Raw genomic sequence first — 21,339 nt, forward strand, 5'->3', positions numbered from 1 at the left:
GGGTGGGGTGGGAAGTTCCAGGAAGGAGGAGCCGAGCCCGGTGGGCCGAGCCCGGAGCCTGGCCGGAGCGGCTGGAAGCAAGGGCTGGGTGGGCAGACTGGGTCTTGAAACACCGGTTGTGGGAGGAGGGTGAGGCGGCCGGGAGGCTGGGCGAGCAGGAGCCTGCCCTCCGGCGTGGGCTGTGCGCGGCCACCCTCAGCGACCCCCGTGCCAGTGAGCGCGTGTGGGGCCGGGGAGCCAGCCGTGCAGGACCCGGTCAGGCTGGGAGCGCCGAGAGGGGCCCGACAGAGAGCAGGTCCCTCTGCTCCTGGTCTTGTTTGACCTTCACAACGGCCCTGGGCGAGGCCAGAGCTGTTTTGTCCCCGTTTTTCAGATGAATTGAGGCCCCAGTGCGTCCGCTGACAAGGAGCAGGGCTGGCTGCCCAGCTGGGTCTGCGGATTCCTGGGTTCCCACTTTTCGTCCTTTTCCTTTCCTGTCCTGTCCATGCCCCACGCCCTTTCTGTAAACCGTGTAGGGTAGTTGGGGGCCGGAGGCCGGTGGGCAAGGAAGAGGCCTTGCTGGAGCCCAGGTGTGGGAGGCGCCCGGCCGCGCGGGCCCAGGCCCTTGCTTCCTTCCCTTCCCCGCAAGGGTCTGCCCTCTCTTGCTTGCACCCTTATTGCCGAAAGGAGACCGTGGACAAGGCCACCTCCACGGCCCTAACCCTACGGCCTCATGGAAACAAAAGAACATGCATTTTCTGAGCACTAGTCCCATAAATATGCTCACATATCATTTACATGGGGGGGGGGGGGGAGTAGGGTTACAGTTGTAATACAAATAAATAATGCAATAATAAGAATACAAAAATAAACTGTTTTGTGTACTCACAACTGTAAATCTGCTTTTACCCACTGGTATTTATTGACTTAATATATTTTTAATGATTTCAGAGAGGAAGAGAGGGAGAGAGAGAAACATCAGTGGTGATGAGAATCATTGATTGGCTGCCTCCTGCATGCCCCCACATTGGGAATCGAGTCCACAACCGGGTGTGTGTCCTTGAGCACAATCGAACCCGGGACCCTTCAGTCCACTGGCCAACACTCTATCCACTGAGCCACACCGGCCAGGGCTGCACACTTGTATTTCTATAGTAACTTCATGAACTGGAACCAGGGAACCAGAGCCATATAAGTCTCCTTAGAACTCGGGGCATGTATTTAGAGCAGCGGTTCTCAACCTTCTGGCCCTTTAAATACAGCTCCTCATGTTGTGACCCAACCATAAAATTGTTTTCGTTGCTACTTCATAACTATAATGTTGCTACTGTTATGAATCGTAATGTAAATATCTGATATGCAGGATGGTCTTAGGCGACCCCTGTGAAAGGGTCGTTCGACCGCCAAAGGAGTCGTGACCCACAGGTTGAGAACCGCTGATTTAGAGAAAAGTGACTCAAAATGAGGACATGTGAGCCGAGACCTTTAAGGTCCACTAGTCTGATCTCCTGAAGTCACAGAGGAGGATGAAGGCTCAGAAAGAGGGAGGCCTTGTGGAAGCTCACACAGAGCAATTGCAGCCCCCCCCCCCAGGCTGCTGGGAGGCACGCAAAGAAGTGGGGGATAAACCCCAGTTGCTAGGACACAAAGCTGATGGATAAAGCAACGGGGACAGATTTTGTTTGGGATCTGGTAGAACCAGGACCTGTTGCCATGGGGACGAGAAAGCACCTCAGGTTGAGTACAGAAGGGAGAGCTAGGGACAAGGGCAGAGTGGGCACAGCCCATCCGCTCTCCCCTGGGAGACGCAGGAATTCCTAGGTGCTCCCACCTCCAGGGAACGATGATTCAAAGGGGAGGCACAGTCCGGCTGGCCTGGCTCAGTGGGTGAGTGCTGACCTATGAACCAGGAGGTTCATAGTTTGATTCCCAGTCAGGGGACATGCCTGGGTTGTAAGCTTGATCCCCAGTGTGGGGTGAGCAGGAGGCAGCCGATCAGTGATTCTCTCTTACCATTGATGTCTCTCTCTCTCCCCCTTCCTTCCTCGCTAAAATCAATAAAAATATCCTATATAATAAAACCTTAATATGCAAATTGACCAAACCGTGGAACGACTGGTTGCTATGACACACACTGACCACCAGGGGGCAGATGCTTAACATAGGAGCTGCCCCCTGGTGGTCAGTGTGCTCCCACAGGGGCAGCACCACTCGGCCAGAAGCCGGGCTCACAGCTGGTGAGCCCCGTGGTGGTGGCAGGAGCCCCTCCCACCTCCACAGCAGTGCTAAGGACCCCTCAGGGGATGTCCATCTGCCAGATTAGGCCCACAGGAGGACATCCCCCTAGGGGTCCAGGACTGCAAGAGAGCATAAGCTGGGCTGAGGGCCCCCCGGCCCCAGTGCATGAATGTCATGCACTGGGCCTCTAGTATCCTATATAATAAAAGGGTAATATACAAACTGACCCTAACAGCAGAACGACTGGGAATGACTGTTCACTATGACACACACTGACCATCAGGGGGCAGGTGCTCAATGCAGGAGCTGCCCCCTGGTGGTTAGTGTGCTCCCACAGGGGGAGCTCTGCTCAGCCACAAGCCAGGCTGATGGCTGCCAGTACAGTGGTGGTGGTGGGAGCCTCTCCTGCCTCCTCAGCAGCGCTAAGGATGTCCGACTGCAGCTTAGGCCTGGTCCCCGCTGGCAAGTGGACATCCCCCAAGGGCTGTCGGGCTGCCAGAGAGGGATGTCTGACTGCCAGCTTAGGCCCAATCCCCCGGGGAGCAGGCCTAAGCCAGCAGGTGGTCATCCCCTGAGGGGTCCCAGACTGCGAGAGGGCACAGGCCGATCTGAGGGACCCCCCTCCCCCCACAGTGCACAAATTTTTGTGCACTGGGCCTCTAGTCTACACTAATAAAAGAGAAAAATGGTAATTGGCGTACGGCGATACCGTTTTCATTGGCTAATCAGGGCTATATGCAAATTAACTGCCAACTAAGATTGGCAGTTAACTGCCAACAAGATGGCAGCTAATTTGCCTATGTAGGCACAATGCAGGGAGGCGAAAGGAAAAGCAGGAAGACCCTGCCACTGACAGTGATCGGAAACCCGGGGGGAGCTAAGAGCTGGGGGGCAGGGCAAAGGCGGCCCTGGGGCCGCCTTTGCCCTGCCCTCCAGCCATGATTGGAGAATCAGGTGCCTTTGCCGCCCTGGCCAGTGATAGCAGGAAGTAGGGGTGGAGCCAGCGATGGGAGCTGGGCGCGGTCGAAGCTGGCAGTCCCAGGAGCTAGGGGTCCCTTGCCTGGGCCTAAAGCGAAGCCCACGATCGCGGCGCCCCCCACTGCCACTGCAGGTCCCCGCTGCCCGGGGCTGGACGCCTAGGCCAGAGGCGTTAGGTCTGGGCAGGGGCGGAGCCTGCAACCGCGGGGAGCTGGGGGTCCCCTGCCCAGGCCTGACACCTCTGCCGGAGGCCTCAGGCCTGGTCAAGGGGCCGATCCGGTGATTGGTGATCGGAGGGTGATGAGGGTCAACTCCTCTGGCCGAGGCATCAGGCCTGGGTGGGGGGCGGAGCCAGGAATTGGGGGGATATGATGGTCCCCTTGCCCAGGCCTGAAGCCTGGGTCAGAGGCGTCAGGCTTGGGCGGGGGGTGGAGCAAGCGATCAGAGGGAGATGGGGGTCCCCTGCCCAGGCATGATTCCTGGGCCAGAGGCCTCAGGCCTGGGCGGGGGCCAGAGCCAGTGATCGGGGGGAGATGGGGGTCCCCTGTCCAAGCCTGACACCTCTGGCAGAGGCGTCAGGCCTGGGCAAGGGGCCGATCAGGCGATCGGAGGGTGATGGGGGTCAACGCCTGAGGGCTCCCAGTATGTGAGAGGGGGCAGGCTGGGCTGAGGGACACCCCCCCCCCCAGTGCACGAATTTTGTGCACCGGGCCCCTAGTATATATATAAAAAGGGGAGGCATAGCCGCTGACACTGATGGGGCTCACCTGTTCACTTCGCTCTAAGCCTCCCCCTTCATTGTGTGGGCAACCCTATTCCCTGGGGTTTGGGAAAATCAGCATTTAGAACCTTATTCAGGGCGGGGAGCTCTCAGGGAGAAACACGAATGGGAATCAGTTTTTACAGTCCCTCTTTTTCACTCGTGGCAAATCCCATAACAAATGCGCTTGCCGCCACCTCACCTGTTAGGTGTGTCTGACAGCAGGTGCTCCTGTCTCAGAAAGGATGGAATGGGCAGGCCGTGATTTTTCTTTTACTTTTTAATATATATATATTGATTTTATGGAGGAAGGGAGAGGGAGAGACAGAAACATCTATGATGGGAATCATTGACTGGCTGCCTCCTGTACGCCCCTCACTGGGGATGGAGCCCGCAACCCGCGCATGTGCCCTGACTGGGAATCCAACTGGGACCTCCTGGGTCATAGGTTGACGCTCAACCCCTGCGCTGCGCCGGCCGGGGAGGCCCTGGTTTTTCTGCGGAGAGGGAATGGCAGTGGGAAACATCCTGAGAAAACAGCGGGGCTCAGTGGGCAGACACTTCAGCTTCTCTCTCCTAAGCTCAGTGCGGAGATGGAGCATCTGGATAGAACTATGAGAAGATAAAGCCAACGGAGGCAATGCCTGCACACCCCTAAGCGGCCACCTCTTTACCTGGTGAGGCATCGAAAGGGCACCTGAGAACAAACCCTTTCCCGCCAGGGCAGCTGTTTTCAGGTGTGAGCGGAGCAGGTTGCAATTGCCCGTCGGTCGCGGAGCAGCTCTGGCCCCTCCACGCCCAGGAGCCACTCTGCTCCCAGCCTCCACTGGGGGCATCTGAGCTCGTCAGGGGTCAGACCGCATGTCCCGTGTCCGGAGAAGCACCAGTGCCCACACAGCAATGACGCAGCAGTCCCCTTGCCCGGTCAGTGTGGCTCAGGGGTTTAGCATCGACTTATGAACCAAGAGGTCATGGTTCGAATCCCAGTCAGGGCACAGGCCCGGGTTGTGGGCTCGATCCCCAGTGTAGGGCGTGCAGGAGGCAGCTGATCCATGTTGTTTCTCTATCATTAATGTCTCTCTCCCCCTCTCTGTAAAAATAAATAAAAACATATTTAAAAAGAAAAAGAGAAAGCAGTCCCCTTGGAGAAAGGCCCGTCAGGCTCGCCCATGCCCTCAGGCACGAGGAGCTGAGGCTGTGAGGCGGGTTCTCTTTTCTGGAGACCTCGCTGAGGTATTTCGAAATGGAGACATGACACCTCGCCCTGAATGTTCTGCTCAAAAGAATAAAGTGTAAACAAGTGTGGCATTTAAAATATCAGTAAGTATGTTTATCAGCGAGTCCAGGTGAACAGTGTTCAGAATGTGCACTGGCCCAGCTTTCATAGAAACGCGTAAACTAAGAGGTGGGCGGCCCGCCTCCCAGGGCCTGAACGCACTCCGGCTGGGGCAGTGGAGTATGTGGTCTCTGACGCGCAAGCTCTCCGAGTCCACAGCCTCCCGACCAAGGCTGCGTCAGACCATGGCTCCCTCCACGCTGGGCTTTATTCCTTAAGAGGCCCCGCGTGCATTCGCCGCTCTCCTCTTGCTTACACAGTAAACACGTGTCCGCCGCCCCTGGCTCAGGGCCACAGGGCTTCCCTAGAGAAGGGTGCCAGGCCAGCGAAGTGCGGGGTCTCTCCCTGACGCCTCCTCCTGCTGGCTCGGCTCCCGGCACAGGCCAGGCCACTGAGTGGTGCAGAGAGCTCCCTGCCTGGTGCAGGAGCAGCCCGACTCCCTGGGGCAGCACCGAAGTCTGCCGACTGCTCAGGGCAAACCCTGCCCCTGGGAAAACATCACGGGGCTGAAGCAAGGCGTCTCAGCGCCCTGGGCACACCCCCAGGCAGGCCTGGGCACTGGTGCCCGGGGAGGGTGTTGCGGGCATCCCTGAGAAACGGTGCAGGAGGCTCTGAGAAGGCGGGGCGGGGCAGGGCGGGCGGAGGTCAGGGAGAAAAAGCAGGGTAAGGGGGAATAAGTTAAAGGCGGAGGAGCTCTAGGGACAGGGACTGTGCTGTCCTTCAAACAGCTGGGAGTGATGGGTGGTGGGGGGGGGTGAGGGGAGGAAGCGGGCAGGGGAACCTGATACACTACATCGCAAGAAATATCCTCTCACCCACTTTCTTCTCCATCTCACTGAGATGCCAGCCAGCCGGGGGCTAAGGGCATGGCCCGACCTCCCCCAGTCAGTCCGGACATGGTGTGGGGCCAAGGAAAGTGGCTGTGGGATATTTCAGGGAGGGACAGTCACCCCCCTGGTCCCCAAATGCTATAAGGCACAATTCTTAGAGGCAACTAGATTCCATCCAAAACATTAAAAAAAGAAAGAAAACAACAAAAACCCTAAAAACCAAAACTCGTTAGATCCAGGCCTCCGGTGCCGTGCGTGGGCCTGGACGCCTGCCTAGCGAGCTTAGAAAACGTGTATCTGAAGAGAGAGAAGACCACCGGCCGCCCCTGCTGGGCAGAGGGGAGCAGAGGGCGTCTCCAGTCTGAACACTTGAGTGAGGGCCGGCACAAAAAACTGGGCTTTTAAAAGCCAACAACAGCTTTTTTCCAAGATGCGCCCTGGTCTGTCCGGGACTTAGCGCTGAGCGGGCTCCTGGCTCCTGGGGTGTCTCTTGCTTCTGGACGGTTGGTGCGCAGGGTCCCGGTAGGTGCCCGGCTCAGGGGGCGCCGTCCTCTCGGAGGAGCAGGCAGCAGAGGGTTCTCTCCCACGCGCCACTGCTGCTGATTTCACTCGGGAAAAACCAAAGGCTTAACGATGCAACGGGAGAAGCCGAGGGTCCTGGGGTCTTCGCTGTGGGCGTGGGCTCCAGCCCGCCCAGGCCGCAGCCACTCCTGCTCCGCAGCTTTATGTACTTTATTTTTCTCTTATTTGTCAGGTTTGCTTGTTTTTTTAAAAAAACACGTCGTCGTTGTCGTCGGGCGTAGGGCCACCGCGCAGGGAGAGGGGTAGCTCTGCCGCTACATGCGGGAGGGTGGGCTGGCCAGCTCGTAGAAGAGCAGGTAGGCGTCGCTGGTGCGCACTTGGCTGGAGGACATGGGGGTGACGCTGCGGAGAGAGGGGGGTCAGTGCCCAGCGGGGGGGTGCTGAGGGGCTGCAGGCGGCCCTGCTCTCTGGGACCCGCCCAGTGCCACCCTCATCTGCATCTTCTAGGCTTCAAATGGCAGCAGACGTGCCACTTGGCTTCCTGGCTCGGACTTTGTTTTTTGTTTAATTTTAAAAAATATATATATTTTTACTGATTTCAGAGAGGAAGGGAGAGGGAGAGAGAGAAAATTCAATAATGAGAGAGAATCATCCATCGGCTGCCTCCTGCATGCCCCTCACTGGGGATGGAGCCCAGGACCCTTCAGTCCATGGGCTGACGCTCTACCCACTGAGCAACACCAGCTAGGGCCCTGGCTCTGACTTTCTGTCAGTCTCGGTGGAAGCCACGCAGATGGGCAAGGGCCGGGCCGGGCAGCCGGCCGGGGGCGCAGGCCTGTCTCACCTGGAGTCATTGAACGTGTGCCATTCGCCGGTGGCCGGGCTCCGGCAGTACGCAGTGTAGTGGCCGCCCATGGTGGTTCCGGAGTGATTGGACACAGCGTACAGGTTGTAAACAGCGTGGTCTGGGAAGGAAGCACAGGTGTGCGAGCCCCCGGGCACTCCCTCTCCAGCAGCTTCCCCTCCTCCTGACTCCCATCCGCATGGCGGGTACCTCTGCCCTGTCCCTCCCGCCCTCCCTGGGACCAATACTGCCTGGCCGGCGTGGCTCAGGGGTTGAGCATCGACCTAGGAACCAGGAGGTCACCGTTGGATTCCTGGGCAGGGCACAGGCCCGGGCTGCAGGCTTGATCCCCTGCAGGGTCATGCAGGAGGCAGCTGATGAATGATTCTCTCTCACTATCGATGTCTCTCTCTCGCTCTCCCTCTCCCGCCCGCTCTGGAAGCAGTAAAAGGAAACCCTAAAAACACTCACTGGTGTTTCCTGAAGCGAATTCCCTCAAGTCCAGGTCTCTCAGCGGGAAGTTGACAAACGTTGTGAGCTTGCTGGTCCGCACCCTGGACTCGGAGAACCGTTTCAGATCTGGGAGGAAGCGCGTCAAGGACAGACAGGGTACAAGCACCGAGTCAAAACAACAGGGCCGGTCCCCTGACGGCGGGCACCCCTCTGGGGACAGAAGAGCAAACATGAAAAGAAAGGCCCCGAGACCGCTCTGCCCTGTGGCCTGCCCGGGCCTGGCCGTCCGCCGAGCCGGTCTCCGGGACGCACGTCCTAAGGATACGGAGCACCAGGACCTTGGGGAACCTCTGGATGGAGAACTTCTTTAGGCACCGCCTCCGGGCGCGGCAGCGGCAGCATGTCTGGAAGACAGGAGAGCGAGAGGCCGCTCAGCGCGGGGCCGCAGGGGACGGTGTGCCCGGACCGGACGCGGAAGCGGTGCCTCACGGGAGGCCACTTACAGGCTTCTCGTCGCCATCGAGCACGTCCTCTTTGGTGAAGAGCCTCATGCAGTCCATTAAGGTCACCTCGGGATAACCCCGCTGGCAGGGGCAAAGGCACAGGTCAGAGGTCAACGGCGCCGAAGGGCCGGTGAGAGTCTCAGAAGTGGGCCAGGGGGTGCCTACCTTCGCGATGGGCAGCGAGAGGTCCCAGAAGGGGTCGAAGACCGTGGAGCAGTAGCCGCAGTCCGTGCAGGTCAGGGAGCTCTTCAGCTGCCCCACAAAGAGATCTGGGGAGGGGACACAGGCTGGGCGGGCGCGGCCCCCTCACGGCTCCTCCCCGGCTCCCAGGACCCACGCAGGACAGGGCGCCTGGGAGGAGGGTCCTGAGGGCTGGCGTGCTCCCCCCAGGCTAATGCGGCGTCCCCTGCACTCACCCCCAATCCGACTGTCTTCCCGCTCCAGGTATTTCCTCCACATCTGCCGCCCTTTCTCGTCATCACTGGGGACCAGAGAGGGGAAGGCAACGGGGTCAGAGGTCAAACCATGATCCGTGTAGGGTCTATCAATCTTATCCTAATATTCAAACTTCTCCTCAAGTCACTGCCCCGAGGACATAGGCAAACACCTCCAGTCCATCCAGTTTTGCTCCCCATGTTCCTCCTCTTACTTACGGAAGGTGATCGAGGTTCTCAGGGGTGGACTTAGGCCTCACTGTGACTCGGTTTACCTCATTGTGCAGCCCATCCAGAAGGAAGCGGAGGAACTCCTGAGCATCCTGCTGACTGAGCCCCCAGAACAGAGAGTGAGCAAGCCCTCCTGGCCCAGGAGCTGCCCCAGCCCTCCCGGTGGGGGGTGGGGGGGGTGGGGTGGTGGGGTGGGGGGGTGAGGAAACTTGTTGGCAAGGCCCTTACTTATAGCCCACGAAGCGCGGGGCGTATCTCTGGATCTGGGTCTTGAACTCGGAGGGGCTCACCACGTCATTGAGAGGCGAAGTCCATACGGCCTGGATCAGCTTGGCAAACTCTATCAGGAGGAGAGCGGGAGGGTGGAGGGCGGGCGAGGCGTTTTCTAGAACCAGCTCTAAAACCAGGGTCCCAGGGAGGAGGAGCCGGGAGGGAAAGGGAGAGGTGCGTAGGAAACACAAGGACTAGCCCAAGCTGGAGTGGCTCAGTGGATAGAGCGTCGGCCTGAGGACTGAAGGGTCCCAGGTTTGATTCGGTCAAGGGCACAGGCCCGGGCTGTGGGCTTGATCCCCAGTGGGGGCGTGCAGGAGGCAGCCGGTGCACGATTCTTTCTCATCACTGCTGTTCCTTTCTCTCTCTCTCTCCCTCTCCCTTCCTCTCTGAAATCAATACAAACACAAATCAGTACAAATATATATTAAAACAAAAAAAAAGGAAAGAAAACACAACTCCTAGTGTAGCAACAGCGGAGCAGAAGGGCGTCCGGGGGAGCGGCTGTGCGGCGGGCTCACCTTCCATGAGGGCCGTGTGCGCGTGGCTGCCGCGGCCGAGGTCCCGCAGGTAGAGCCGCTGCAGGCAGTAGTCGCGCAGCTCGCGCGTGTTGCTCAGGCACTGCAGGATGGCGTTCATGAAGCACTGCGGGAAACGCGCGTCAGGGGGGCCCTGCGGCACCCACGGCCCCCCCCCCCCCAGCCGCCAGCTCCTCCCGCGGTGAGTGAGTGAAGGGGGCGGAGGTGAGGCAAATGCCCGCTGCTGGCACAGGTGGTGCCACTGGTGCCTGCCCAGAGGGTATAGAAAAGGGTGTGGGCGCCGGACAGAGGTGGGCGGGGAGCGTGAGCGGTCCTGGGGAGGCTGAGGCGCAGCACCTCCGGCTGTGGGCAGGGGCTCCCAGCCGGGAGGGCAGGGGCGGCCCAGGAAAGATGTGGGCTGAGAACTCACCGTGTTCCCAAGGTTGCGCAGGCCAGCCAGACCCTGGGCGCCCTTAGAGTTCTGCAAGCAAGGACACAGGCACATGAGGCAGAGGCAGAGGGGCCGGCGGCGAGGCTCTCTCATGCTCCCGTCGCCGTCGCCGGGCCGGGAGCACCGGGCCCCATGTATCTCCCTTCACCGTCAGTCTACACACCTCGTAGGCAAGAAGAGTGGGAATGCCTGCTGTTTTCAGTGCACAGAAATATCTTTAGGGCTTTGCTTTCCTTTATTCCCTTCTCCTCCATCTTTAAGGGGCTCTTTTAAAAAAAAGCTTTTTATTGAATTCAGAGAGGGAGAGGGAGAGAGAAAGGAACATCGATGATGAGAGAGAATCATGGATCAGCTGCCTCCTGCATGCCCCCTACTGGGGATGGAGCCCGCAACCCAGGCATCTGCCCTTGACTGGAATCAAACCCGGGACCCGATGCTCTATCCACTGAGCAAACCAGCTAGGGTTTAAGTTACTCTCCAGTCTCTGCCATATTGGAGAGTAAGAATTCATATATTTGGGGACATATTTGAGTCCTGATTACAAGAAACTTCAGGTCCCCAATCCAGACACTGTCTCAAGTATCTGTCCTAGATGCCTAAAGCGGCTGTCATCATAGGCACCACAAGGAAAAGCTCAATGGGAAGCCATCCTCACTGAGTGTAGATCTCCGGGGGGTGGGAGGGAGGTATCAGGCCAGCCTGCTATTAGGAGCAGCCGCGGGTTCTGTCCAGGTGAGCTCGGCTGGCGGCAGCCTGGGAGAGCCTCCCCGCCTGGCTGGTCCCACATCCCAGAGGCCCCCAGAGGGGAGGGAAGCTTGTGCTCGCAGGCTGCGGCCGCAGAGGCACACAGCTGCCTACAGGTGCCGCTCTTGCCCTTGCCCTTGCCCTTGTGGGGGTGGTGAGGTTAGAGAGGGAACAGGTTTGTGTGGCGCGGGGAGGGGCGGGGAGGGGAGGGGCGGCGGGGAAGGGCTCTGCGCATGGTGTTTCCAGGTCCATGGCTAGTTCTGGCCCTGCCTCCAAGGAATCAGAAAACCTTCAGGCTCCAAGGGTTAGAGGAGCCGCCTGCAGATGAGCCTGCCCCGCCAACCCCCCTCAAAGTGGAGGCCGGGGCAGGCAACTCTGGAGCAACCCTGGCTGGGGCATGTTCAACCTGCTCACCTGATCACAACAGGAGCCTGGAATAGCTCAGCTAAAATGACTCATGCCTGGCCCGCTGGCTGGGGCGTCATCCCACACACCAGAAGGTCGCGGGCTCGATTCTCCGTCAGGGCACATAGCTAGGCTGTGGGTTCAGTCCCTGCGTATGGGTGACAACTGCTCTCTCTCTCTCTCCCCCTCCCTCCCTCCCTTCCTCCCTCCCTCCCTTTCCCTCTCAAAGCATATCCTTGGGTGAAGATTAAAAAATAAAAAATCAAAATAACTCATGCCCTGTGCTGACAGCCAAAGCCCATGGTTGTCACCTCCGGGGGAGGGGCGGGGGCTGATGGAGGCTTTTCCCAGGGCACACATGCTGAGCCACAGGGAGAGGCAGGGAAGGACAGATCCAGAAGAGAGGCCGCCGCCGATGGCAGCGAGAGAAAAGCCCACCGGCAGCGGGAGGGGCAAGCATTCTTGAAGACGTTGGCTGGGACGAGCGTCTGTGGTCCCAGACACAGCATCTCTGACTGTCTGGACCCCGAGGTTCCGAAGAGGCCCACAACGGAAAGTGCCCCTGGATAGAGGTCTTGGCAGGATGACCTGGGCAAGGGCTCCCCGAAACTGCTGCACCAGCCTGCGGGCATCCTGAGCTCAGCCTGGAGGCCCGGCCGTGTGGACGGCCACGCTCACACCTGCTGTGGGCAGAGCTTTGCTAGTTCTCACCCCTGCACCTCAGACAACATCTGCCCAAACAGGCTGCAGAAGCAAAGTCAAGCTACCACTGGTGGCCCTGGCCACGGCCACCAGGGGGCCCTCTGCTGAGAAAGTGGTCACTCAGACCAGGGGCGGCGGGGAGGCATCTGAGGTGTGGACGCTCTAACTCACGCTGCGGAGGGAGGGTCGGGTCAGGAAGAACCTGTCATCGCCCAGTGACTATCCTTTTTTTTTATTTTTTATTTTTGAATATATTTTATTGACCTTCTACAGAGAGGAAGGGAGAGGGATAGAGAGCTAGAAACATCGATGAGAGAGAAACATTGATCAGCTGCCTCCTGCACACTCCCCACTGGGGACGTGCCCGCAACCACGGTACATGCCCCTGAACCTGGGACCCCTCAGTCCACAGGCTGATGCTCTATCCACTGAGGAAACAGGCCAGGGCCTTTTTTTTAAATTTTTATTGATTTCAGAAGGAAGGGAGAGAGAGGGAGAGAGAAACATCAATGATGAGAGAATCACTGACTGGCTGCCTCCTGCACGCCCCCACTGGGGATCGAGCTGGCAACCTGGGCATGTGCCCTTGATCGGGATCAAACCCAGGACCCTCAGTCTGCAGGCCGATGCTCTATCCACTGACCCACACCAGCGAGGACTCAGTGACTATTCTTGGGGAACTAGTCCTGCTAATGCCTGTGCATGGGGAGAAGTTCCTTTAAGGCACTGCAAGGACTCAGTGTTTTTGGGGTGGGGGTGGGATATGGGCGGAGGTGCTGTGCCTTTTTCTAAAACTTCCTGAGCTCAGTCAGGCTGGCAGGGCTCTGTGGTTGAGTGTTTTCCTGTGAACCAGGAGGTCACGGTAGATTCTGGTCAGGGCACATGCCTGGGCTGCGGACTCCATCCCCAGTGGAGGGAGTGCAGGAGGCAGCTGATCCATGATTCTCTCATCACTGGTTTCTATCTCTTTCTCCCTCTCCCTTTCTCCTTAAAATGAGTAAAATATATATATATATAAATTTTTTTTTTTTTTTGGCTGAAACTGGTTTGGCTCAGTGGATAGAGCGTCGGCCTGCGGACTGAAAGGTCCCGGGTTCGATTCTGATCAAGGGCATGTACCTTGGTTGCGGGCACATCCCCAGTAGGGGGTGTGTAGGAGGCAGCTGATCGATGTTTCTCTCTCATCGATGTTTCTAACTCTCTGTCCCTCTCCCTTCCTCTCTGTAAAAAATCAGTAAAATATATTAAAAATATATATATATATTTTTTTTGGAAAAAATAAAATTTTCTGAGTTCAAAACCACATGCCAATTTCTAAGCGTTCTATGTAGGAGGTGGGAACGCGGCGCTGGGCTGGGCAGAGGGAGGCCTGGGCTGGGCACCCCGGGTCCAGGCTGTGGCCAGGCCCTGCTGTGTGCCCAGCCAGGTGTCCCTCTGGCACCAGGCACGGGCTCCGGGAAGGCCAGCACCTTCCACCCCACAGAGAAACACGTCCCGGGAGTGACCTTTTTCCCGGGAAACAACCTTGCCCGGCAGCTGGGGGAGAAGCTGGGCCTGGAGGAGCTGGGAGACTGCCAGGGGCCTTGCCCGGGGAGAGGACGCCAGGCGCACGCAGAGGCTCACGTGGAGTCTGGATCAGGAACTCCCTCCCCGTCAGCATCGCAAACCTCGTTCCACTCAGTAGAGCCACTGTTCCAGAAAGGCAGGACACAGGCCCACTCGCCCTCCAGCGAAGGAGTAGGGGGCTCAGGAGGCGCCCACCGGGTGAACGTAGGGCAAGAGCTGGGCATAGGGACCGTGTAAGAAAGGCAGCCTGAGGTTTGTCTTCACCCTCCAGACCCCAGTGAAGGGCTTTCCTGCTTACTTCCCGGTGCTCCGCGGGGGTGAGCCCAGACTGGCCCTGGCAGGGGCAGCGGGCGCACCACCAACATGGAGCCGGCCTGTTAGTGAGGCCTGTCAAGCTCTGGCCCTTCTCCCCAAGGCAGGCAGTGCCCAACCTGCACCCCAGCTTCTCTAGGGCGCCTGCCTCATTGAGGGACCCAGCGCCCACTTAGCAGAACTGGAAAGAAAAGGGGAAGTGGCCCTTTTCACGGCCTGCAACTCCTCTGCCCTCCACAGGGTCAAAGGATCCGCTCCCAGCCCTTTGGGGGGGGGGGGCTTTCCGACCAGCCTTTCTGGCCTGGTTTTGGCCTCAGAGTCATCACCTCCGGGGAGACCAGCGAGCTGGCCACGAGGGCCCTCGCAGGCCAAGAACAGTCAAGGTTACGCGTTCCTGCACCTGCGCCGACAGGTGCCGGGAACAGAGAGCGCGAGAGTCACCTGGCGCCGGGTGACCGCGGGGAGTCGGGCCCGGCCCTCCCGGAGGGGAGGGGGCTGCGAGGAGGCGGGGGGCCACCTGGGGCGGGGATTCCTGCCCGGAGCCGCGGGAGGAGGTGGGGGCGGGCACAAGCCGTCCTGGCCAAGGTCGCGCGGGGACTCGGCCCGGGGGTGGGCGCCCGGGGAGGAGGCGGGCACCGGCCCCGCGGGGTCCCGGGAGCAGCCCGTACCTTGGCTTTGTTGAGCAGGAGCCCCACGAAGGTGGAGAGCAGCAGCGACGGGGACAGCGGGGAGCGCGGCCGCAGCTCCTTGGCGAGGGCGGGGAAGGGGGCGGCCGGGGGCTCCTCGAGCAGCGTCACGGTGTACGAGGTGCGCATGCTGGCTCCGCCCGCGCCTCGGGGGCCAGGGGGGCGCGGGGGCACCGCCCGACCCGGCCGCCGCGCCCGCCGGTAACCGCTGCGGCGCCGCCCGCGCTCCTGCCCCAACCTCCCGGCGCGCGCCGCCAACGCCAACCGCCCGCGCGCTCCGAGCCCGGCCCCGAGCCCAGCCGACTGGCGGCTCCCGCGGCCGGACCGACGTCAGCGCGCCCCGCCTCCGCCGCGCTCCGCGTCCCCCGCCCCGCCCCGCCCCGCCCCGCTCCCCTCCCCCGCGGAGACCTGCACCCCAGGGAGGGCGGGATCGGGGCGCGGAGCCCCGCACCGGCCTGGGGATGGGACTCAGGAAACTCCCTGAGGCCGCAGAGGACGCGGCCCCAAACTGAGTGTCCGTCAGCCGGCGACCCCCCGCGGCGGCGCACAGCCCGACACGTGGGCGGGCGGGTCCGGGCGGGAGCCCTTCGGGTCCGCGCCGCTCCGCCCGGAGAGCGCTCGAGCGCGCAGACGGTGTGCAGCGCGGGCGGGGCGCTCCGCCCGCTGGGAGCCCAGCGCCCAGGCGGCGAGGGTGCGCGAGCCCAGGTCGGGGGCAGATTTCCAAGGCCTCGCCCCTGCCCTCGCTCGGCCCGGTGTTGAGAGGCGATGTTCCTATTTTATAAGGCCCCGAAGGTAAGGACCTTTTCTGGCCTCTTCTCCGCAATCACTCCCTTTCTCCCAGAGCCGCAGTTTCTGCCCTGTGTTTTGGAGGTGGGGGGTGCCCAGCTGGCATGGGAGTGAGGCTACCACTCCGACCCCAGGCTGGCGGCGCCTGAAGGTCAGGGGTCCGGCGTCTTTCCGGTGCTCCACCCCTTACTAGCCAGGACCCGCCCGGAATCTGCTTAGAGACCGTTTTGCCGGGGCCGCTACTGTTAGCCAGTATTTTTAGCATCTCCAATCCTCGGAGGCCAGCGGGGCCTGTTCTTCCCGCATGCCCTTCCCCGCATGCCCTTCCCCGCATGCACACGCACCCTGCACACAGGCTTACAGCTGAGGACTGTGTCCAGGCCGCCCCGAAAGCGGCAGTTTCATGCTAATGGTGGTGTTGGGGGCGGGAGGCAGGACCTGCAGAGCTTCCACTTGGTGATAAAAGAGGGCGCTGGCGTTCAGAGGGGTGGTCTCCCCGTCACTGTGCTCCCAGTGACCTGTCCTGGCCCCTGGACGGAGCACAGCCAGCCCTTCTCTGCGCACACCTGCCTTTTACCACAGCCCTCGCGCTCACCCGCACGCGGTCACGTCGCATCTCTTCCCGGACACACCGAGCACCCTCCCGGTTCTCGCCTCTGGCCCGGAGCCTTGAGCGGTCCGGTCTGTGGAGCTATGTCCGTGGCTCCCCCCGCGGTCACCACCAGCCTGCTCTCCTCTCTCTGCCCCAGCACCGCCTCTGACTGCCGCTTACTGAAGGCCAGGCGCTGGCTAAGTGCTGTGGATAAACGGTCGCAGTGAGGTCCATCACAACAATGCGCAGTAACTATGGCCTCTGTTTCACAAAGATCCCTGAGCCCTGAGAGTCGGATGACTTGCCAGGACCACAAGCTAATAAATGTCAGCCTGGGGCTTCGAAGCCAGGCCTGTCCTACAGCAAAACTCATGCTCCTACGGGGAGATTGTGGCCTGGCCTTCCTGGGCTGCTGCTTGCCTCCTTATAAATTAGAGGCGGCTTCGTTTTCTCCAAAGCCTCCGTAACGGCCTCCCCCCGCCCCCCCCAGCTCTGAGCCCCGCAGCGGCATCCCACGGTCTGCTGGCATCCGGACGTCTCTCTCTGCTGTCGTGTCTCTTAGACTGGGGGACGGTCTGATTGTGGGGGACTGTGCCATCACTGGAAGCGCCTCATGGACAGGGTTGTGGGTTCGTAATAAATAGTGCTCTCATTTCTGAAGGGGGCCAGGCCAGGCTCTCAGGGCATCCTGGGAGTCCCCCGAGCCTGTGCCAGTGGGTGGGTCTGAGTTGAATGCGGAACTGGGTGCTGCAGGGGGCAGTTCCCGCAGCTCCCGCGCCTGCAGCAGAGAGCCCGCCCCCCTCTGACTGCAGCCAGCGCTGTACCTGCTGCATGTAGAACACCACTGCTTCCTGCCAGATGCTGCCCCTCTTCCTGGGTGCAGAGGCTGTGGGCATGGCTGGGGGCGGGGGCGGGGCAGGTGGGAGCCCTCCACCCTGGAGCCTCTGAGAAGGCTCGGAGGAGGGAGAGAGTGAGTTCACACAGTCATCTTGCTAAGCAGGTCTGCACCACCAGCAGACTGTGGCTCATTCCTCCACTAGCCAAGCCCCCTGGAGACTCTCTCTCTTTAGTGCCATTTCCTAACCCTCCTGAAGACATGTTTCTCACTAATTCTAGAGCGAGAGGAAGGGAGAGAGAGAGAGGAACACTGATCCGTTGCTTCAGGCACGCGCCCCGACCAATCGATTGGGAATGGAACCCAAGACCCTTTGAGGCACAGGATGGCGCTCTAATCACTGAACCACACCAGCCAGGGCCAGGGCCATTTCTGGACGTGGAAGAGGTAAAGGATATACAGCCAGCCTCCTGTATCTGTGGGTTTCACACCCACGGACTCAACTAACTTCAAGTTTAAAATATTTTTTAAAAAATGTCAGAAAGTTTCAAAAAGCACAGCTTGAATTTGCAATGTGCAGGGCGCCACGCTGATCCCGCGAGTGAAGGATGTGGGCGCGTTCTGCCACAGCTCCATGTAGGCAGAGGTCAGTGGGAGCGCGATGCCCTGATGGAAGAGGCTGCGCATCTGTGGGTTTCGGTATGGGGGCGGGGGGTGTCCTGGAACCAATCCCCAGCGGATCCTGAGAGGGGACTAGTCTCCTGATCCGAATCTGGCTCTGGCCCTGACTCTGGTGGAGCAGGGTTCGTGCTCAGAGGCTGCCTGCCCCTCTGAGCACAAGTCACTCTCTCCCCCTCGAATACTCCCTGGCCTGGAGGGAGCATAAATGAAGCCAGAGGTAGTTCGGTGAGAGCAAGACTGACTGTGCCGCCCACCAGTCTGGCTCAGTGGTTGATCGACGACCTATGAACCAGGAGGTCACGGTTCAATTCCCCGTCAGGGCACATGCCTGGGTTGAGGGCTCGATCCCCAGGGTGGAGCCTGCAGGAGGCAGCGGATCAGGAGGAGATATATGTATACATACATGTATATGAAAAAGACTGCATGTAGCCTGCTTCTGCAAGCCTCAGTGGGCAGCTGGGCCAGGGTTTGCTCAGGCCCCGGCAATGTCTCAGGCCAGCGGCGGCTCCGGAACACAGCCCGTTCTCGCTGCCCTGCCTGCGGGCAGACTGGTGGCTGATTGGTTGTAGGGGTTCCGGGTCCTTGTTGGGGGCTGAGCTTTTAGTCCACACGTGCCCTTGGACGGGAAGGCCAGTGGGAAGCTCTGCTTCCTGGCATCACTCACATCCCAGGAGGCCACAGCTACGCCTTGGAACCTCAGGCAGTCTGGCCTAAACCAGCTGGTTCTGGAGGTCCCACACACTTCCCTCTCTTGCTTGTACCTCTGTCTAGGGCACCAGTTTTATGTCTCCATTGAGGTCAGAGGGTGCAGGGGCCCCTGTACAGCGCTGGGCCCTGCACATGATGGTCATTTCTATAGCCCATGGCCAGTGGAGTGGCACCTCCAGGGAGGGGGCCTTGGCCAGGCCGGACTAACTTCTGCCTGGCCCAGCTCCACCAGCACCACGGAAACTCCTGGGCTGGGGTGGGGGAGGAGGCAGGGAGGATGGGGCTGGGCACTGATTGGGGACACAGCTGGGCAAGGCTGCACAGGGCCACTGCCAGGCCACAGCCCACGCTGGCCTTCCAGGAATGAGCCCGCGGTGTCCTGCAGGCTCTGACCACAAACCACAAGCTGCCTGCCCTTTCCCCGCAGCTGGTCCTGGCCCTGGCCCTGGGCCCCCTCTGGCTCAGGGTCCCCTCTGAGGGACCTTTCCATGCTGTCAGCACAGATTCAAGCCTCGGGGAGTCCAGCCGCTCAGGGCGGCCAACAGGGTGAGGACAGGCCCGGGGTCTCGGGCAGCCAAGCTGCACAAATAGGACGGCAGTGAGTGGGGAACAGCAAGGCAGCTGGGGGCGAGGGGGTCACACCCTCCTTCAGGAGCTCGGGTGGTCCTCGCCTCCCTAACCCGTCCCGTCCCCCGCCCCCTCCCCCCCTCCCCGGCATTGCAGGCAGCGGTCAGGTCCAAAGTCCCACGAGAGAGACAAATCACATGCCCTCAGCTTATATAATCTGCCTGCCACCGAACAGCTGGGACCTGGAGCTTCAAGAGATGAGTCAGCAGCCCCCGGGGCAAACAGGACCTAGGACACCGGGGCCCAAGTGCTTTAGGGCCCAGGGCAGAGGGCACGGGTGCAGGGGAGACCAGCCAGGCCAGGATCCCAGCCTCGGGTCCTGCTCTGCCTCTGAACAGCAGGTGCCTGGCCTGGCGACTAATCTGGAGGCCTGGGCCACCCCTAGCTCTTCCTGAGGACCGGAGAGCGTGGCCTGGGCAGGGCAGGTTGCAGGCAGGGCTGAGGCTGAAGGCAGAATGCCAGGGCGGGGAGGGAGCAGCTGGCGGGGTGGCGTGGAGGAGGATTAGGGCGGATTGTGGAGTTAAAGCAGCCCTGGCAGGGCTCAGCGGGAACAGCGTGTCCTTGGGCCCAGGGACAGGAGAGGTGGGCGGGGGAGGGGTGGGGGTGTCTCTGCAGGGCCAGGCCACCTGGTGTAGATCGCCCCCTGGGGGTAGTGAAAACAGTACCAGTTTTTTAAACCCTCACATCCTCCCTCTCCAATGTGTCTGCGTTTTAAACAGAAGGTGGAGCCTGGGGTAGCCCTCACTGCCCTTGGCTGAGCGACGCCCTGTGGACTGGCATCTGGTTGGTGCTTAGGCAGCAGGAGGGGTCATTCAGAATTCATGCCGCCCCCCACCCTGTCCTTCCTGTGCTCAGTTGAGTCTGTGATATTCCAAGTTCATGCTGGCCACCAGGAGGGAGTCTGGTTAGAGCTGCAGTGCCCTGGCCGGCCTGCTTCTGACCTTCTGACCTCCCTGCGGAAAGCCAGCTGTGGTGAAGCCGGCTGGCCGCCCCAGGCCCAGGGGATGCCCCCTTACCTCTCTCCTCCGAGGCTGCTCCCTCCCCTCTCTGGGGGGCTGCCAGATGCCCCTTCCTGTCCCTTCCCCCAAAGTTTACAGGGACTCCCCGACATCGACATTGCAGTGGCTTCACATTCCTCCACGCCCATTACCCGCGCTCAGCCTGTGGCATCCTGTGAGGCAGGCAGGCTGGTGTGGCCGCCCCTTCTATGGACGAGGGGTCAAGGTAAAGAGGCAAATGCAGCTTCCAGCAGCCACAGCCCGTCCTGGCCATGCCCTCGCCCTCGCCCTCGCCCTCCACCTAAGACACCTGAAAACAAGGAGGGCTGGTCCCATTGCCACTGTTTTAAGAACTCATTTCCCGCCCAACCTGGCCAGCATGGCTCAGGGGTTGAGCGCTGACCTATGAACCAGGAGGTCACAGTTTGATTCCTGGTCACGGCACATGCCCGGGTTGCGTGCTCGATCCCCAGTCGAGGGGTGTGCAGGTCAATGATTCTTTCATCATTGATGATTCTCTCTCTCCTTTGCTCTTCCTTTCTGAAATCAATAAAAATACTAAATAAAAAAAAAGAACTTATTCCCCCCCTTACACGTGAATGCCCTGGGGCAGGCACTAGCTCACACAGCTCGTGGCCCCTGGGAAGGTGTGAGGGGATGGACATCCTTGCACACCCGCTACACGCCAGGCCCTTTCCTATACCACCTGCGATTCGTCATGCTAATCCGCGAAGAGGAAACAGACTCGGAAGGCGAGGAATTTCTCTGGGGTCACACTGCTAGGAGCTGAGCGCCCGGACTTGTGTGCATGGAAGGGAAGGCCCCTCAATGCAGATGCGCACAGAAACTGGTTTTAGAAAGCGGCGGCCAGGCCCCCTGAGCGGGGCTGTTCTCATCGCAGCAAAGTGCAGGCTGAGCAGCGAGGAGAGGGGGAGCCAGGCCTCACACCACCGCTCTCTGGCCGCAGCCTCTCCGTGAGCTCGGCGTGAGGCACTGGCGTGGTGGCAGGGCATGGCTGGCACTGCTCGAGGGCGGTGAGGTGTTCTGAAGGAGGGAGGGCTGTTGGGTGCCTCAGTGTCCCCAGGGCAACTGGCCACTCCCCTGAGGCCCCCTCTCAGCACTTCCCGCGGCCTGGCCTGGGTGAGGGGCCCGGTGTCTGCTTGGGGCGGCGGGAGGGCACGGACTCCTGGGAGGCTGGGATGCGCTGTGCGGGAAGGAGGCAGAGCCCAGGGTTCCCACCCCAGAGCAGGAGACGCCGCTTCCTCCCAAAGCCTTTAGGACCCGGGCCCTCCACAGAGGGCCGTGTTCTAGTCACCCCTGAGATGGGCAGCGCCAGCCATGCCCTGGGGG

At 60.5% G+C, this 21,339-nt stretch overlaps 1 protein-coding gene and 1 long non-coding RNA gene across 6 annotated transcripts in view; both read right to left on the reverse strand.

Annotated features, from left to right (window-relative positions):
* LOC308524290 overlaps nucleotides 1-21,339 on the reverse strand; it is a 721,936-nt gene that overhangs the window by 87,472 nt on the left and 613,125 nt on the right. The gene's annotated exons all lie outside the window — the stretch shown is intronic.
* USP2 (ubiquitin specific peptidase 2) overlaps nucleotides 5,259-21,339 on the reverse strand; it is a gene marked incomplete at its 5' end in the record, with an annotated part of 30,238 nt that continues 14,157 nt past the window's right edge. The window contains 12 exons of one of the 5 annotated variants that reach the window (XM_081098588.1): nucleotides 5,259-7,045; nucleotides 7,488-7,608; nucleotides 7,959-8,066; nucleotides 8,266-8,344; nucleotides 8,444-8,524; nucleotides 8,609-8,712; nucleotides 8,860-8,924; nucleotides 9,097-9,207; nucleotides 9,337-9,448; nucleotides 9,900-10,023; nucleotides 10,327-10,377; nucleotides 14,745-15,038. In XM_081098588.1, coding sequence (XP_080954714.1) covers nucleotides 6,958-7,045; nucleotides 7,488-7,608; nucleotides 7,959-8,066; nucleotides 8,266-8,344; nucleotides 8,444-8,524; nucleotides 8,609-8,712; nucleotides 8,860-8,924; nucleotides 9,097-9,207; nucleotides 9,337-9,448; nucleotides 9,900-10,023; nucleotides 10,327-10,377; nucleotides 14,745-14,891 — 1,191 coding nt within the window. In that variant the 3' untranslated portion in view covers nucleotides 5,259-6,957. Of the gene's footprint in view, nucleotides 7,046-7,487; nucleotides 7,609-7,958; nucleotides 8,067-8,265; nucleotides 8,345-8,443; nucleotides 8,525-8,608; nucleotides 8,731-8,859; nucleotides 8,925-9,096; nucleotides 9,208-9,336; nucleotides 9,449-9,899; nucleotides 10,024-10,326; nucleotides 10,378-14,744; nucleotides 15,039-21,339 lie in introns of those variants that run through there. The other 4 variants (XM_081098587.1, XM_081098586.1, XM_081098585.1 and 1 more) reach the window with 4 other exon arrangements.

Source organism: Myotis nattereri, assembly GCF_964212035.1.
Source record: "Myotis nattereri genome assembly, chromosome: 9".
NCBI classification, from domain to species: Eukaryota; Metazoa; Chordata; class Mammalia; order Chiroptera; family Vespertilionidae; genus Myotis; species Myotis nattereri.